The 17,057-nt window shown below is 39.3% G+C and overlaps 1 protein-coding gene across 1 annotated transcript in view; it reads left to right on the top strand.

Moving 5' to 3' along the window:
* Window positions 1-12,467, top strand: part of Knl1 (kinetochore scaffold 1) — a 65,110-nt gene extending 52,643 nt beyond the window's left edge. The window contains 7 exon segments of the mRNA XM_057780177.1: window positions 562-663; window positions 2,795-2,895; window positions 5,146-5,214; window positions 5,942-6,051; window positions 7,357-7,475; window positions 10,137-10,259; window positions 12,269-12,467. Coding sequence (XP_057636160.1) covers window positions 562-663; window positions 2,795-2,895; window positions 5,146-5,214; window positions 5,942-6,051; window positions 7,357-7,475; window positions 10,137-10,259; window positions 12,269-12,467 — 823 coding nt within the window.
* Window positions 12,468-17,057: the final 4,590 nt, after the last annotated feature.

Below are 17,057 nucleotides of genomic sequence, written 5' to 3'. Positions count from 1 at the left end.
TGTTTTTTAAGACTGGGTCTCACTATGTAGCCCCTGGCCGACTTGGAACTTACTAGATGAGACAGGCTTCTCAACCGATAAAGATTTGCCTGCCTCTGATCAAAGGTGTGCACCACCTTAATCAGCCTCTCTCTACCTAAGCCTTTAAGACAAAGTCTCTCATTGAGCCCAGAACTCAGCAATTGGTTATAGCTAGCAAGCACCAGGATTGGCCATTCTCTGAGCCCCCAACACTAAGGATACAGACATACACAATCTTGCTTGGCCTTCATTGGGTGCCAGGGGTCCAAACTTGGGTCTTTTTTTTTTTTTTTTTTTTTTTGGTTTTTTTCGAGACAGGGTTTCTCTGTGGTTTTGGAGCCTGTCCTGGAACTAGCTCTTGTAGACCAGGCTGGTCTCGAACTCACAGAGATCCACCTGCCTCTGCAAACTTGGGTCTTTATGCTTACACAAGGAAACTTTTACGATTGAGTCATCTCCCATCCCCATAATGTTTTGTTACTATTCTAAACTCACTAACAAATGCTTTGTTTTTCTGTGAACACCTGATTTTATTTCCAGAAAGTTCTTAGAAGTAGAGACACAGAAAACACAGACTCTTGCTCAGATAGAGTTTATAAAAGAACAAACAAAGAAAACTGAAGAATTACTAGATCAACCGAGGTAAGAAAAACCAGGTGTCATTCAATTTCTGTTCTATTCTGTGCTTTATATGCTGCTACAGATTTTTGGAGGGTTTTTCATGTTTTGAGTTGGGTTTTCCTTATATTGTCCAGGCTGGCCTAGAATTTCTGGGTCTGAGCAATCATTGTGCCTCAGCTTCTCAAGAACACACACACTCCAACATAACAACACCCAAAAATTGCTGTGGACTTTAAAAACCTATCACAGTGGTTCTCAAACCTTCCTAATGCTGTGACCCTTTAATACAGTTCCTCATGTTGTGGTGACCCCCAACCATAAAGTTATTTTATTATTATTTACTTTATAACTATAATTTTGCTACTGTTATGAATCAAAATGTAAATATCTGTGTTTTCTGATGGTCTTAGGTAACCCCTGTGAAAGGGTCGTTAACCTTAAAGGGGTTGAGACCCATAGGTTGAGAACCATGGACCTAAAGTGTTGCAGCCTTTAAAAAAAAAAAGTCAGTGTACTTGAGAACTGGAGTAAAAACATTTAGGGCCATGTGTTGAGTTTAAAATATCTTGCCGGGCGGTGGTGGCGCACGCCTTTAATCCCAGCACTCGGGAAACAGAGGCAGGCGGATCTCTGTGAGTTTGAGGCCAGCCTGGTCTACAAGAGCTAGTTCCAGGACAGGCTCCAAAAGCTGCAAAGAAACCTTGTCTTGAAAAACCAAAATCAAAACAAAGTCTTTAAATACTTTTTGAGACTGGAGAGCTAGTTCGGTTGTCAAGAGCACTGGTTTTGTCTAAGACCTAGTTCATTTCCAGCACCCACGTGATAGCTTACAACTATCTAAACTCCAGTCCCAGGGTATCCGATGTCCTCTGACTTCAGCAGTCTCCTGCATGCTTGTGGTATTCATACATACACTCAGACACACACACACACACAAAACAGGAATATTTTAAAAACTACATCTTTAGATCCAGGCAATGGTGGCACATGCGTTTAATCCCAGCACTGGCAGACAGAGGTAGGCAAATCCATAGAATTATCTATGAAGTCAAAGCTAGCCTGGTTTACAAAGTTAGTTTCAGGACAGCCAAGGCTGTTATATAGAGAAACCCTGTGTCAAAAAAATCAGAAAAAAAAAAAAAAAAAAAAAACCCAAAACTTTAATTCATTTATCAAATCAGACTCAAGTTCTGATTTCTTTCAAATACATCAGATTGAGTCAAGTATGATTGAATATACCTGTAATCCCAGCTCTTGGGAGGCAAAGGCAGGAATATTGCTATATGTTCTTGATCAGCCACATGTACATAGCATGTACTAGACCAACAAAGTATAAGATTATACAATCAGCCGCACGGTGATGACACACACCTTTAATCTCAGCACTCCGGAGGCAGAGGCAGGTATCTATGAGTTCCAGGCCAGCCTTGTCTACAGCGGAAATTCCAGAACTGGCTCCATAGCTACTGAGAAACCCTGTCTTGAAAAAACCAAAACCAACCAACCAAAAAGATTGTATAATCATATTTCTTTCTTTTCCTTCTTTCTTTTTTTTCCAAGACAGGGTTTCTTTGTAGCTTTGGGGCCTGTCTTTGATCTAGCTCTTGTAGACCAGGCTGGCCTCAAACTCACAGAATCTGTGTGCCTCTGCCTCCCGAGTGCTTGGATTAAAGGTGTGTACCATCACCGCCCAGCAATCATATTTTTTTGAGGATTTTGTTTTATGTTATTTTTCCTTAAAAGTTCTTCATTGGTGATCAGTCTCCATATGTATATATGGAATGTTACACAAATTTTTGTATTGTCTTTGCACAAGGGTCACACCAATCTTCTCTATATTCTTCTTGTTTTAGTATGTGTGTTGCCAAAGTAATTACTTCTTTTGTATCTTGAGACATCTCATTGTATCAGTCTCCCTAGGGCTAGAATTGAAAATGTGCAAACCACCCCCACCTGGCCATTCAGATTATTTAAATTGAAATATTATTTCCCAATCCAGTGAGGAACAAAAACAGTAGCTGCCATCGGTACTATTTGAATTGTATCAGAAATTCTTCATCTGGGCTAGTAATTTCCTGGATTGATATCCAGCACTGGAAAGGAAAAAGCAAAGGATACACTCACTTGTTTTATCTTGTTTAACCTTCTTTAGTTTGTCTGAGTGGGATGTCATTGAGTGGAGTGATGATCAAGCTGTATTTACCTTTGTTTATGACACAATAGAACTTACCATCACCTTTGGAGAACCAGTAGGTAAGTAGCAAAACTAAAGTTATCCTCTTTAGAGAAATGAATGGCTGCACTCACTAAAGATAAAAATGTGTATTTGGGGCTGGAAAGAAGGTCCAGTGGTTAAAAGCACTGACTGTTCTTCCAGAGGTCCTAAGTTCAATTCTCAGCAACGACATGGTGGCTCACAAGCATATACAGTGAGATCTGGTGCCATATTCTAGCTTTCTGGGACATGCAGGCAGAATACTTTATACATGATAAATTAAAAAAAAAACTTGTGGCCGGGCGGTGGTGGCGCACGCCTAATCCCAGCACTCGGGAGGCAGAGGCAGGCGGATCTCTGTGAATTTGAGACCAGCCTGGTCTACAAGAGCTAGTTCCAGGACAGGCTCCAAAACCACAGAGAAACCCTGTCTCGAGAAACCAAAAAAATAAATAAAAAATAAAAAATAAATAACTTATATTTAATTATAATGATAACTAACAAAATGGTGATACTGCTGAGAATCCTAGGAAAGTCAGTTACTTTAGTGATAATAGTTTGGGGAAGTTTACTAGACAGGGACTACTTGCCAAATTTATGCTCTACTGCTATCCCAGGACAAAAGAGCTGAACATGGTGGGATGACTGAGGCAGGATCATCTGCTATGTGGGAAGACCCTATCTCAGAAGAAAAAAAAAAAAAAGAATAAAAATACAGCTGGTGTTGAGTTCTTTTAGATGATAAAATTCTCCGTATCCAACTCATGTTCTTCTTCTCCCTACTTTGTGTGTATGTGTTAAAAATGACTGTTGTTCTTAAATGATTTGATATTTGTGTTTAATAGTGAAGTCCTTGCCTAGGGATATAGCTCAGTGGTAAAGCACTTGCCCTGGTATACTCAAGGCCTTGGTTTACATCTTGAGCATTGTGGGGAGGAGGAGTTAAAAAAGTAATCCTCGCCGTGCGGTGGTGGCGCACGCCTTTAATCCCAGCACTCCGGAGGCAGAGGCAGGCGGATCTCTGTGAGTTCAAGACCAGCCTGGTCTACAAGAGCTAGTTCCAGGACAGGCTCCAAAACCACAGAGAAACCCTGTCTTGAAAAACCAAAAAAAAAAAAAAAAAAAAAAGTAATCCTCTTAAAAGTTCTCTGTATAAGCAAGGCAGTAGTGGCACATGCTTTCAGTCCCAGTACTTGAGAGGCAGAGACAGGTGGATTTCTGTGAGTTTGAGGCCAGCCTGGTCTGACAGCCAAGGCTACAACAGAAAAACGTGATCTAAAAAAAAAAAAAAACAGAAAGAAAGAAAAAGAAAAGAATAAAAAGTTCTCTGTAGACAGATAAACCAATAAGAGTTTTTTGTCTCTAGGGGTTGTGGTTTTTTGTCTGTTTGTTTTGAAAATGTTGAGGCCGGGCGGTGGTGGCGCACGCCTTTAATCCCAGCATTTGGGAGGCAGAGGCAGGCGGATCTCTGTGAGTTCGAGACCAGCCTGGTCTACAAGAGCTAGTTCCAGGACAGGCTCCAAAACCACAGAGAAACCCTGTCTCGAAAAACCAAAAAAAAAAAAAAAGAAGAAGAAGAAAAGAAAATATTGAGGCAGACTCTCCGTGTAGCCCTGGCTGTGCTGGAACTCACCATGTAGACCAGGCGACCTTAAACTTAGAAATTCACTTGACTCTGCCTCCTGAGTGCTGGGATTAAAGACATGTGGCACCATGCCTAGCTTATAAATTGGTTTTGATATACCCAAGTTTGAAGGCATTTCCAGGAGAGCCAGAGGTACATAGAGAGAACCTGTCCCCAAAAAATGAGGAAGCAAACAAACAAAATGAAGATATACTCTAGTCTAGTTTCTTTATAAAGGAAAAAATCTTTTAAAGTATAAATATAGCTAAGTTCTGCAGTTTAATTTCTTTCAAAGACCTACTAATTGATGTCTTTGAACAGGGGAGCCTTTACCATATAGAAAATATGACTGAAGGATAAGCTTTCAACTGCCTGTAAGAATCCTGCTACCTCAGAAGAATCGGTTTCTAAAGTAGAAAAAAAGAAATATTTGTAATTGGGGACATAGCTCAGTGCCTAGCATTCATGTAAACCTTGGGTTCAGTCTCCAGCACTGCATATAAGGAATGATACTAAGTGCCTATAGTTAGAAATGAAGAAAGAAAAAGAAAACCGATAATCCAGGGCTATCCTCAACTTACATAGGCTTTGAAGACAACTTAGGCTATGTTAGATCCCTATGAAATTATAGAAGAAAGAAAAATCTTTTTCTGATTCTCCTTAGTTGGTCTCCCTTTCTTGGACAAGCCTTACAGGAAGATTGATGAGCTCAATTTTCAGTCTATGTTAGATGGTAAGTTCAAAACATTTAAGCCTCCAAATTTTGTTAGTAACTTACAGGTATAATAATTTGTTCTTAAAGTGTGTTTTAGACATAAAATTGCTTGTATAGTATGCTAAATATTCAGTATATTTTAAAAGAAATCAATAATAGGTATTTCTATATTTGAAATTAGCACTATGAGTATTTAATCTATACCAAGCACATGTATTACTTGTATCAGAGCTATAAGTAGATATTATTTTCTGTTTACCAATTAGGAAACTACAGATCAGAAAAATTAAGTGTTGTGCTTACAATTACTTAGATAGTAAAGAAAACCTGGATTTGAACACAGAAATATGTTCCATTTAAATTCATGCTTTTCACCAAGCACTGGCCTATAAGTTTAAGCTTAAAGCTTTATAAACTCTCTTATGTACCTGATTATTTTATTCACTTGTTTGAAAATAAAAAATAACTAAGTGGTGGTGGCTCATTCCTTTAATCCCAGCACATGGAATGCACAGATAGACAGATCTCTGAATTTAAGGACAGCCTGACCTACAAAGCAAGCTTCAGGATAACCAGCGCTACACAGAGAGACCCTGTCTTGACTTTAAAAAAGAAAAGAAAAAGAAGGAAGGAAAAAACAAAATACTTGTTCACTTAGTAGTTTGAAAATATTTCTAGTTTATATAATATACCTTATTAAAATGCATAAATAATACACTCATTTTTTATTCTTTTCCTTCTTCAGAACATAAAGCTCCTCCTTCCTCCCTTTTAGTTCATAAGCTAATTTTTCAGTACATTGAGGAACAGGAGTCCTGGAAGAAGAAATGCCCAACACAACATCAGGTACCCCAGGTAAAGTCTGATGAAGCAATCTTATACTATTTATCCCAAACAGCAGAACTGAAATTATTATAGCATCCTGAAAATTATATTTGGTTGTTTTGGGGATTATTAAACACTGAGAAGTTGTTTTCTTTTTTCTTTTTGTTTGTTTGTTTGAGGTAGGGTTTTGCTGTGTGTCCTAGAACTTGTTGTGTAGACCAGGCTGGCCTCAAATTCAAAGATCTGTCTGCCTCTACTGAAAATAAAGTCATGTGCCATCATGCCCTGGCAGTTTTCTTTTTTCTTTTTGTAATTAAGACTTTTAGTTCACATTCAAAATAGTGTGGGTGGTGTTGTTAGTTTTTTTTGTTTGTTTGTTTTGGGTTTTTTTGTTTTTTTTTTTTTTTGTTTTTTTGTTTTTCGAGACAGGGTTTCTCTGTGGTTTTGGAGCCTGTCCTGGAACTAGCTCTTGTAGACCAGGCTGGTCTCAAACTCACAGAGATCCTCCTGCCTCTGCCTCCCAAGTGCTGGGATTAAAGGTGTGCGCCACCACCGCCCGGCTAGTTGTTTTTGTTTTGAGACAGGCTCTTAGTCGCTTATTCTGACGTATATAGCCAAGAATGACCATGATTTGTTTTTTTTGAGTCAGGGTTTCTCTGTAGCTTTGGAGCCTGTCCTGGAACTAGCTCTTGTAGTCCAGGCTGGTCTCGAGACCATGAATTTTTGATCTACCTACCTACCTACCTACCTGTCTTCACTGCCCAGAGTGCTGGGATTATGGACATGACTACCATGCATCATTAATAGAGTTCTGGGAATCAAACCCAAGGCATTGTGCATGCTAGCCCAGATTCTCTCTTCTTATTTATGTATTTATTTATTTATTCATTCATTCATTCCAGACAGGGTTTCTTTTTGTAGACTTGCCTATCTTGGAACTCACTCTGTAGCCCAGGTTAGCCTCAAACTCAGAGATTCGCCTGCCTCTGTCTCCCCAGTGCTGGGATTAAAGGCATGTGCCACCACCACCTGGTTAGATTTATTTTATATTTCAGTTACATAGATATTTTGCCTACATAAATATCTGTGAGTACATGTGTGCATTGCATGACGAGGCCAGAAGAAGGCATCAGATTCTCTTCAAACTGGAGTTACAGATGATTATTGGCCATCTTGTGGATGCTAGGTCCTCTAAAAATCTTAACTACTGAGCCACCTTTCCAGCTGCTAGGCCTTAACTCCTAACTGAGCTGTATCTCTAAACCTCAAAATAATGTGTTTAGTATATTTGCATACACACCCACACAAAGTCATTTTTTTTTGTTTTTTTCCTAGATGCTTCAAGAACTCTCACTAGTAGTAAACCATTGCAGGCTTCTTGGAGAAGAGATTGAATTTTTAAAGAGATGGGGGCCAAATTATAGCCTAATGGATATAAATGTGAATAATATTGAGTGAGTATATTCAGTTCCCTGTAGCTGTTATAATAATGTATTATAAGTTGAGTGGTTTATTTAGTAGAATGTTAACTGATTTAATGTTCTGCAGGCTAGAAGTTTGGGGTCATTTTTTTGTTTTGTTTTGTTTTTTTAGTTTTTTCTTTTTTTTTTTTCTTTTTCGAGACAGGGTTTCTCTGTGGTTTTGGAGCCTGTCCTGGAACTACCTCTGTAGACCAGGCTGGTCTCGAACTCACAGAGATCCGCCTGCCTCTGCCTCCCGAGTGCTGGGATTAAAGGCGTGCGCCACCACCGCCCGACTGGGGTCATTGTTGATAGGGATGGTAGTCTAAGGGCTGTGAACAACTCTTCCATGCCTTTTTCCTAACTTCTGATAGTTTACTGGCAGTTTGGGGAATCTAAATGCTCTAAATGCATAACTTTGATATCTATCTTCATTCTCACATGGTATTGTTTTTTTTGTGTGTGTGGTTTTTTTTGTTTTGTTTTGTTTTTTGTTTTTGTTTTTCGAGACAGCGTTTCTCTGTGGTTTTGGAGCCTGTCCTGGAACTAGTTCTTGTAGACCAGGCTGGTCTCGAACTCACTGAGATCCGCCTGCCTCTGCCTCCCAAGTGCTGGGATTAAAGGCGTGCGCCACCACCGCCCGACTCACATGGTATTCTTTGATTATGTCTATATCTAAATTTTTTTTTCTTTTTTGTATATAGTATATATACATGTCTGCCTGCAGGCCAGAAGCGTGCAACAGATCTCATTATGGATGGTTGTCGGCCACCATATGGTTGCTGGGAATTGAACTCAGGACCTCTGGAAGAACAGCCAGTGTTCTTACCTGCTGAGCCATCTCTCCAGCCCTATATCTAAAATTTCTTTTTAATAAGGGTATCAGTCATACCAGACAAAGGACCTCATCTTATCTAATTAAATGAATAGTGACCCTATTTCTTTCTTTTAAACAATTTATTCATCTGCGTTGGTGTTTGCCTACATGTGTATCTATATAAGGGTGTTAGATTCCTTGGAACTGGAATTACAGACAGTTGAGAATTGTCACATGGGTGCTGGTCCTGTGGAAGAGCAGCCAGCGTTCTTAACTGCTCAGCCCTCTCGACAGCACCATGACCTGATTTCTAAGTAAGGTCACATCTGAGATAATCAATGTTAGGATTTAGATAACTTGTCAAGAACATAATTTTTTGAGATGTTGTCCACATTGTCCAGCAATTGACCAGTCTACCTCTGCCTTTCAAGTGCTGGAATTGTAGTGGGATTATATACCATTCCACTTGGCTCTTTTGTTTTCCTATTTTAAATGTGTGTGTGTGTGTGTGTGTGTGTGTGTGTGTGTCACATGTATGAGAGGCTAGCAGAAGGCATTGAATACCCTGGAGCTGGAGTTAAAGGTAGTTGTGAGCCACCTGATACAAATGCTGAGAACTGAACTCCATTCCTTTGGAAGAGCAGAAAACTTAATCACTGAGCCATCACTCTGTTCTCCCTGGAACAACTCATATTGTAAGCCAAACTGACCTCAAAATATTGTCATCTTCCTGCCTTAACCTCCAGAGTGTGCCAAGAATTACCAAAAAATGAACTCTGAGTTCAGTCAGCAATGCACTTGACTTGCAAGTGTGAAGACCTGAGTTCAGATTCTCTGAACCCTTGCTTTAAAAATTCCACTGTGGGGGCTGGAGAGATGACTCAGAGGTTAAGAGCAACATTGCCCACTCTTCCAAAGGTCCTGAGTTCAATTCCCAGCAACCACATGGTGGCTCACAACCATCTGTAATGGGGTCTGGTGCCCTCTTCTGGCCTTCAGGCATACACACAGACAGAATATTGTATACATAATAGAAAAAAAAAAAAAAAAGGTCCACTTTGAACCAGGCATAGTGGTGTGTGTCTATAATCCCAGAATTATGGAGACAGAATCAGGAGGATCTCTGAATTGAAGCTGGGCTTGTCTATATAGCAAGTTCCAGGACTGCTAGGGTTACATAAAGAGATCCTTTCTCAGGGGAAAAAAAGGAAAGGGGAAAGGCCTAGTGTCATAGCCTGCACTTGTAATCCTAGCAGTGGCAAGAGTGTAAGCATAGAGAAATGGGCCCTTGGAATTGAGAGTCAGCTGTCCTTGGACTTTGTGATGACATTCCAGACCATTGAGAGACCCTAGCTCACACAAAGGTGGAAGGTGCTTGAGGATCAGTACCCAAGATGCTGACGTCCACACATACTGTGCATGTGCATAATTGTACAATCACCCCCCACTCATACTCTTTTTTTTTTCGGTTTTTTTTTTTTTTTTTTTTGGTTTTTCGAGACAGGGTTTCTCTGTAGCTTTGGTACCTGTCCGGAACTAGCTTTTGTAGACCAGGCTGGCCTCGAACTCCCAGAGATCCGCCTGCCTCTGCCTCCCAAGTGCTGGGATTAAAGGTGTGCGCCACCACCGCCCGGCTTCATACTCTTAATGTATTATATTGCTGTCGATTAGGAAGTAACTATTATAACATCTTGCTCCAGATGTTTTACATTCTTTTCTATTTGATAAGACAAGGAGTAACAGCCACCTGTTTCATATGCAAGTATAAAAGAAAAATGTGTTAATGTTTTAACCTATTTTAGTTTTATATTTTTAATTGTGTATCTTGTCTTTTATAGATTAAGACTTTTATTCTCCAGCACTGCAGCATTTGCAAAATTTGAGATAACTTTGTCTCTCTCAGCCCAGTATCCCTTTGTCCCACTGCCATTCACCCTTCAAAATCACCTTGGGAACACGACGTAAGTAAATATCCAGTCCGACAGAAGTTCCAGCTTGTTTTTGTACCCCTTTTATTTCATCCCAAAGGTCCTTGAAAGTGTCAGTAAGTATACTGAGAGATGAGTGTTGCTTCTTTCTGACTTCCTTTTCTAGTATTGTCCTTCTAAAGTCGGTGATCTTATCATTGTCGCAGGTGGATGCTGGATCCAGTCCAGTCTTTTATGATGGCTTCTCCTTAAGACACGAATGAAAAAGTTAAAATTTTGGAAATCAGTTTAGTAGCTTGCACAGAGGTCTGGCTTACATTCTCAGCACCATATAAATTGAACATAGTGGTGCTGCATACCTGTAATCCCACTCTCCTTAGAGGAAGAGGTAGCAGGATCAGAAGTTTAAGATCATCTCCATTAGACCATGATCTACTGTATAACTTTTTCGACAACACTATGGCATATTAGAATCTGTGCTCCTTAGATTAATCAGCAAATAACAACAGTTTAGAGTTTATAGCTAAAGAAATTCACTTGCGGGCTGGAGAGATGGCTCAGAGGTTAAGAGCACTGGCTGATCTTCTGGAGGTCCTGAGTTCAATTTTCAGCAGCCACATGGTGGCTCACAACCATCTGTAGTGAGATCTGGTGCCCTCTTCTGGCATTCAGACATACAAGGAGGCTGAACACTGTACACAATAAATAAATAAATCTTTTTTTTTTTTTTAAATAAATAAATCTTTAAAAAAATAAAAATTCACTTGGGAGCTGGAGAGATAACTCAGTGGTTAAAAGCACTGGCTGCTCTTCTAGAGGTCTTTTTTTTTTTTTTTTTTTTTTTTTTTGGTTTTTCGAGGCAGGGTTTCTCTGTAGCTTTGGTGCCTGTCCCGGAACTAGCTCTTGTAGACCAGGCTAGCCTCAAACTCCCAGAGATCCGCCTGCCTCTGCCTTCCGAGTGCTGGGATTAAAGGCGTGCGCCACCACCACCTGGCCTCTTCTAGAGGTCTTGAGTTCAATTCCCAGCAACCACATGGTGGCTCACAACCATCTGTAATGAGGTCTGGTAGCATGTGGGCATACATGGAGGCAAAATGTTGTACACATAATGAATGAATGAATGAATGAATAAATAAATAAATCTTTAAAAATAAAGAGAAATTCACCTGGAGACCAGGGAGATAGCTCAGTTGATAAATAGTCTGCCACACACGTCAAAGCATGGTGCAGTGGCACATATTCATATATCCATTTCTTGGAAGGGTAGAAGCAACAGGAACCCAAGAGTAACTAGCCAGTCAGTCTAGCCAATCAGTAAAAGACCTGTCTCAAAAATTAAGTTGGAGAGCAACTAAGGAAGGCACATTGTGTCTACCTCTGGTCTGTACCCCCCACATCTACAGGAACACTTTGTGCATGCATGCACAAACACAAAAACATGGTGGGGGTAGGGGAAACAGGAGCTAGAGAGATGGCTCAGTAGTTATGAATGCTTGCTGTTCTTCCAGACGTCCTGGGTTTAGTTTCCAGCACCCACAGAGAACAGCATACAACCACCTGTAACTCTAACTCCCAGTGCCCTATTCTGGCCTGCTCTATCACCTCCCCTCACATGTGCCCTCACATATTCCTACACACATAGGTACACATAATTAAAAATAAATCTTATTTTAAAAGCAATTGGGGAGTTTGGAGACAAAACCTAGTAGTAGAATGCTTGCTTCACATGTATAAGGGCCTGTGTTTAATCTCTAGCACTATAGGTAAACAACAAAAAAGCAACCAGGTCAAGATTCTTTTTTTTGTTTTTTTGTTTTTTTTTTTTTTTTTTCAGGTCAAGACTCTTTATAATTATATTCAGAATTGGTTATTCAGCTTAATTTTAGAGTACAGTTTATATTAAACTTCTACTTGTTTCCAGAAATATCCCTTTGTGTTTCCTAGGAACTTAAGAGGTAATATTCAAGGAAACGAATAGCTCTGAAGTGGAGACAGGTGTAAGTTTTCAGGAAAAGTAATCAATTCCTTTTTGTCTTTTGTAGCCATGATGAAATTGCTGCAATTATATCTAAAGTGCCTTTAGAGGACAACTACCTGAAGAATGTGGTCAAGCAAATTTACCAACATCTACTTAAGGACTGAAATTTTTACCATAAGACTCGCGGGATCACAGCTATAACAACTAAGGAAAAATACATTTACCCAGGCCTGGAGGTGCATTCTCGTAATTGCAGGATTTGAGTGAGATAAAATCACAAGGTCAGGGTAGCATGGGCTATCTATGAGACATGGTCTAAATAGACAAACAGAAAACTTAACGAATACATCAGGGTCACCGTTGCTGTTTATCCTAACATATAAAACTAACAAAGTGCCTCTTGATGATGTCATAGTTAATTTGTATCATTATTTGTGAAACACCTAGTCAAAAATGGTGAGGTCTCAAATAGCATATATCAACTTTCTTATCCTTATACCCAAGGTTAAGTAACTGGACATGTGGGAAATTTGCCCTAATCTAACGCATCGATGGAGCACTTACCTTGTGTAATAAAGTCCTAGGGTTAATACCACAGAAATAATTCTTTTTAAACATAGTACTCTTTCCCTTACTATAAGCTCTAAGGAGTAGCTTTTACAAGTAGGATGACCAATGCAAAGATTAACCACTGCCCCCTATTTAGAGCTTCTGTGCATTCATGGCCTTCGCCTAGCAGGTATGTCTAGAGTAGAAACATCTCTCACAGAACACGGTAACAGGAGGACAACTGATCTCATGACTTCCAGACTAGTATGGTCAACAGAGTGAAATTTTCCCAGTAAGAACTAAAAAATGTCTTTATCCACAAACTACTCAGCCTCTTTCCCATTTTAGAAATGCTGTTGAGAGAAAGCAGAAGCACTCAGCTCTTGAAATGGTTGCCATCTTCTCTTGACAGCCTTCGTGTCTATTAATGTATTCTTAAGTGTACTTTTTCTAGGAAAAATTCATTCATCTTGCTATATTATGTAAATATTTGAATGTTTTTGTATTGTGATCTATGATCTATGTAGTAAACAGATAATATGCCTTTGGTGTATTCTAGTTTCTTCTTTATAAAGAATGCCTTATAACTAGAATTTTAATCATTTTTTATGAGTGACATTTGAAGCAGTATCATATTGCAATACTGGCTTCTCACAATCATAAAAACTATTGCTTCCTGAAGCTACATTTTTTCCATGTACAAAAGCAATATATCAGTTGTTTGGTAAATGCATAGTATTATTTCTGAGGTGGACAAATGTGAAAGGACTTTCCCCCAAGTACTAGTCAAATCCTAATCATGCTAACTTTTGTTTCTTTTATATTTAATTCTAAACTATGTTTACATTTTAAAGTTAATTTGTCTTAAATTTTATCTTTTTATATCAGGGTAAAGTCCTTTTAGTTTCTCAAATGTTATCTTACTTTTTTTGTTTTTATTTCTGAGCTATATATACATCAAAAGATGACAGTCTTTTAAGTTTCAAAAGTCAACACAAAACTCTTTTGACTATAAAATTAAGTGTTAGAGATCCATAATAAAACTTGTAAAGTTATCAGTATTATTTACTTCCTATAAAATTTAATTTATCCTTCTGAATTGGAATTATTTTTTCCCTATATGTTTAGCAGGTTTTCTTACATATTTTCTAAACTTGAAAACTCGCTCAAAGAATGATTTGGATTATAATGGTGGTATCTAGCTTTGGAGTATGTAATTGTATTTATATAGTTATTTGTATTTTCCTCTACTTAGAATTTTGACAATTTTTGTATTTTCTAGGTTTCTCTTTTATTCATTTTAGAGGATTTCCTTTCATTATTAAAGTGCATTGATTACTTGAACTCCTTTATAATTAGTATATCTATTAAGAGTATTTTTGTGGTGGGGCTTGAGAGGTGGCTCAAGAGTAAGAATGCTTGCTGTTTTGCAGAGTTAGTTCCCAGCACCCACTTGTGGCTCACAACTGTTCATTACTCCAGTTCTAGGACATCCAATGCCCTCTTCCGGCCTCCATGAGCACTAGGCATGCAGAAGGCACATATACTCATACACGTAAAGTAAAAATAAGTCTTTTAAAAAAGGATTTTTTAGGACTGGAGAGATGGCTTAGAGGTTAAAAGCACTGGCTATTCTTCTAGAGGACCTGAGTTCAATTCCCAGCAACCACATGGTGACTCACAACCATCTATAATGAGATCTGGTGCCCTCTTCCGACATGTAGGCATACATGCCAACAGCACATTGTATGAATAATAAATAAATAAATCTTTTTTAAAAAAGGATATTTTTACTGTGTATAGTGGTACACTCCTTTAATTCTTAGCACTCCGTGGGCCAAGGTAGATGAATCTCTGAATTTGAGAGGCCAGCCTACTCTACAGAGCCAAGTTTCAGGATAGCCAGGGAGCCAGGGATACACATACAGAGAAACCCTGTCTCCAGAAACAAAACAAATAAATGAAAAGTATTTTGGGTTTTTGGGGCTTTTTTTTTTTTTTTTTTTTTTTTTTTTTTTTTGGTTTTTTTCGAGACAAGGTTTCTCTAGCTTTGGAGCCTGTCCTGGAAACTAGCTCTTGTAGACCAGGCTGGCCTTGAACTCACAAAGATCCGCCTACCTCTGCCTCCTGAGTGCTGGGATTAAAGGTGTGCGCCACCTGGCTGGAAAATTTTCTTGTAATTTTCACTGCCTGGAGGGCCAGCCACCAGGCAGCATAGGGCTCGAGGGGAAATCCACAGTGTCGGTGAGAACCAGACTTTTATAATCTGAGGGGATTAGAGAAAAAGATACATACTCCCTTGATGGTTTCCTTTTTTATTCTCTATTCCTTTGTGTTCTTTCCATGTTCTTTCATTGTTGGTTCAATAAATAAAGGCACTCCAAGATGAAATTTTAAGGCCTAGGTGACAGCAGAAAGGTTCAGGCTCTCCTAATGGACTGACCTGGAACAGTCTGGGCTTGGACTGGACCCCAGATAGCTGTACAAAGGTGTATTTATTGTTACACAGAATATTTCCTCATACCCAGGTCCCTAACCTTAATTTGCATGTCTTACTGAAGGTGACCATCACATGCCTCCATGATTCTAGTCATTCACTATGCATTGTGTGCAATTAACAATAATACAAGAGCCTCAAGTGTGCCTGAAGTGTCTTGTGACCAAAGCCGTGGAATGGCCTCAGGCTCCTTCAGCAAAATAATCATTGTTTTCCACAAGGATTCTTCAGAGTACTTCTAAAAATCATCTGTTCATTCTATTTTCTATTCCCTACGGTGATTCTACTAAATTATTACAGAGTACAGGTAAAAATGCTTTGTTTCAACTAAAGATGCATAGTGAAACCTGTGGCTTTGTCTTTCAGCATTAAGATTAAAGGAATTCGAGCCGGCCTGTTTCAGTTGTTTTAATTGTTAACTTGAGCTACGACCTGTGTAGCTCCTTAGATGAAACTATAGGCTTCGACCTGTGTAACATTTGCTTGTAGTTACTTTCTTTCATCAAAATTGTGTATAAGATGACATCATTATCAATTAGACAGCACAGGTAAGGGAGGAATCATCTTCTTAGTAATCTAAGGTAAAAACGCCCAGTAAAACGGGATGTTTCCATGAGATAAACACATTACATAACAGGCAGTGGAGAATCTCCCCACAGCCAGTTCAGTCATGCCAGATATCAGAGAATGTTAGCAACAGCAAACATATAAAAGCCCAGCAAAGCAAAAGACATTCCGGGGTCTGTGGTCTCAGGGTCCTTGCCTGAATGAGAATTAGCCATCAAGGGGTTGCCTCCTGCTGTGCCATACCATGAATCCCATTCTCTTACATGGCCAAAGTGTGTGTGTGTGTGTGTGTGTGTGTGTGTGTGTGTGTGTGTGTGTGTGTGTGTATTACTTTATATTATATATAAAGTATAATTAACTAGATCCTAAATTATTTTTTCTGTCTTGTAACTGTCTTGACAAAAACAAAACGACTTGTGCCCCTTCCATTTGCTATCAGACTGTTGAGTCAATGAGCCCACCAAAATTGAAACTTCCCTAGGAGTCTCATGCTGGTAGAAGGAAAACACCTGACTAGAGGCTGGTTTGGGGTTGGGGGAGGAGATTTTACCCAATTTTGATAACTTGTTAGACCACCTTTTGGGAAAGAAAGACTGAAGTCTAGACAAAATGGGTCAGTGATAGGTGGGACCACACCTGATCGGGACTCCTTAACTATGCATACCTTTTGCCTTCTAATTAAACAAAACCTCATGTCAGCACCCCAAAGATAGACTTGGGGGCTCAGTAGATGTCTTTTTTGTTTGTTTGTTTTCTATGTGATCATATTACATGAAGCTCCCTTTTCTGTTTTTCACAACCACATCTTTTTTTTGTTTGTTTGTTTTTTTGAGACAAGGTTTTTCTGTAGCTTTGGAGCCTGTCCTAGAACTAGGTCTTGTAGCCCAGGCTGGCCTTGAACTCACAGATATACACCTGCCTCTGTCTTCCGAGTGATGGGATTAAAGACATGCGCCATCACCACCCAGCCCCACAATCACATCTTTAATTGGCCTACTGAGGCCATGGCTAAACTTGTAAGGACTTCCCAGGTCCAGGTTCTGACTCTCAAAACTCCAATATCAAAATGGCCAGCTATGAAAGCCAGCAAGCCAGCTTAGCAGGTAAAGGTACTTGCCTCCTGATGACCTGAGTTCAATCTTTGGGACCCACAGGATAAAGGAGGGAACCAACTCTGGAAAGTTTTACTCTAACCCACACAAATGCACCAAGATGTGTGCACTAAATTTAGTGTTGTGAG

Source organism: Chionomys nivalis, chromosome 9 (genome assembly GCF_950005125.1).
Source record: "Chionomys nivalis chromosome 9, mChiNiv1.1, whole genome shotgun sequence".
NCBI lineage: Eukaryota > Metazoa > Chordata > Mammalia > Rodentia > Cricetidae > Chionomys > Chionomys nivalis.
The sequence above is the reverse complement of the archived record's forward strand: the minus strand, read 5'-3'. Positions and strand labels throughout refer to the sequence as shown.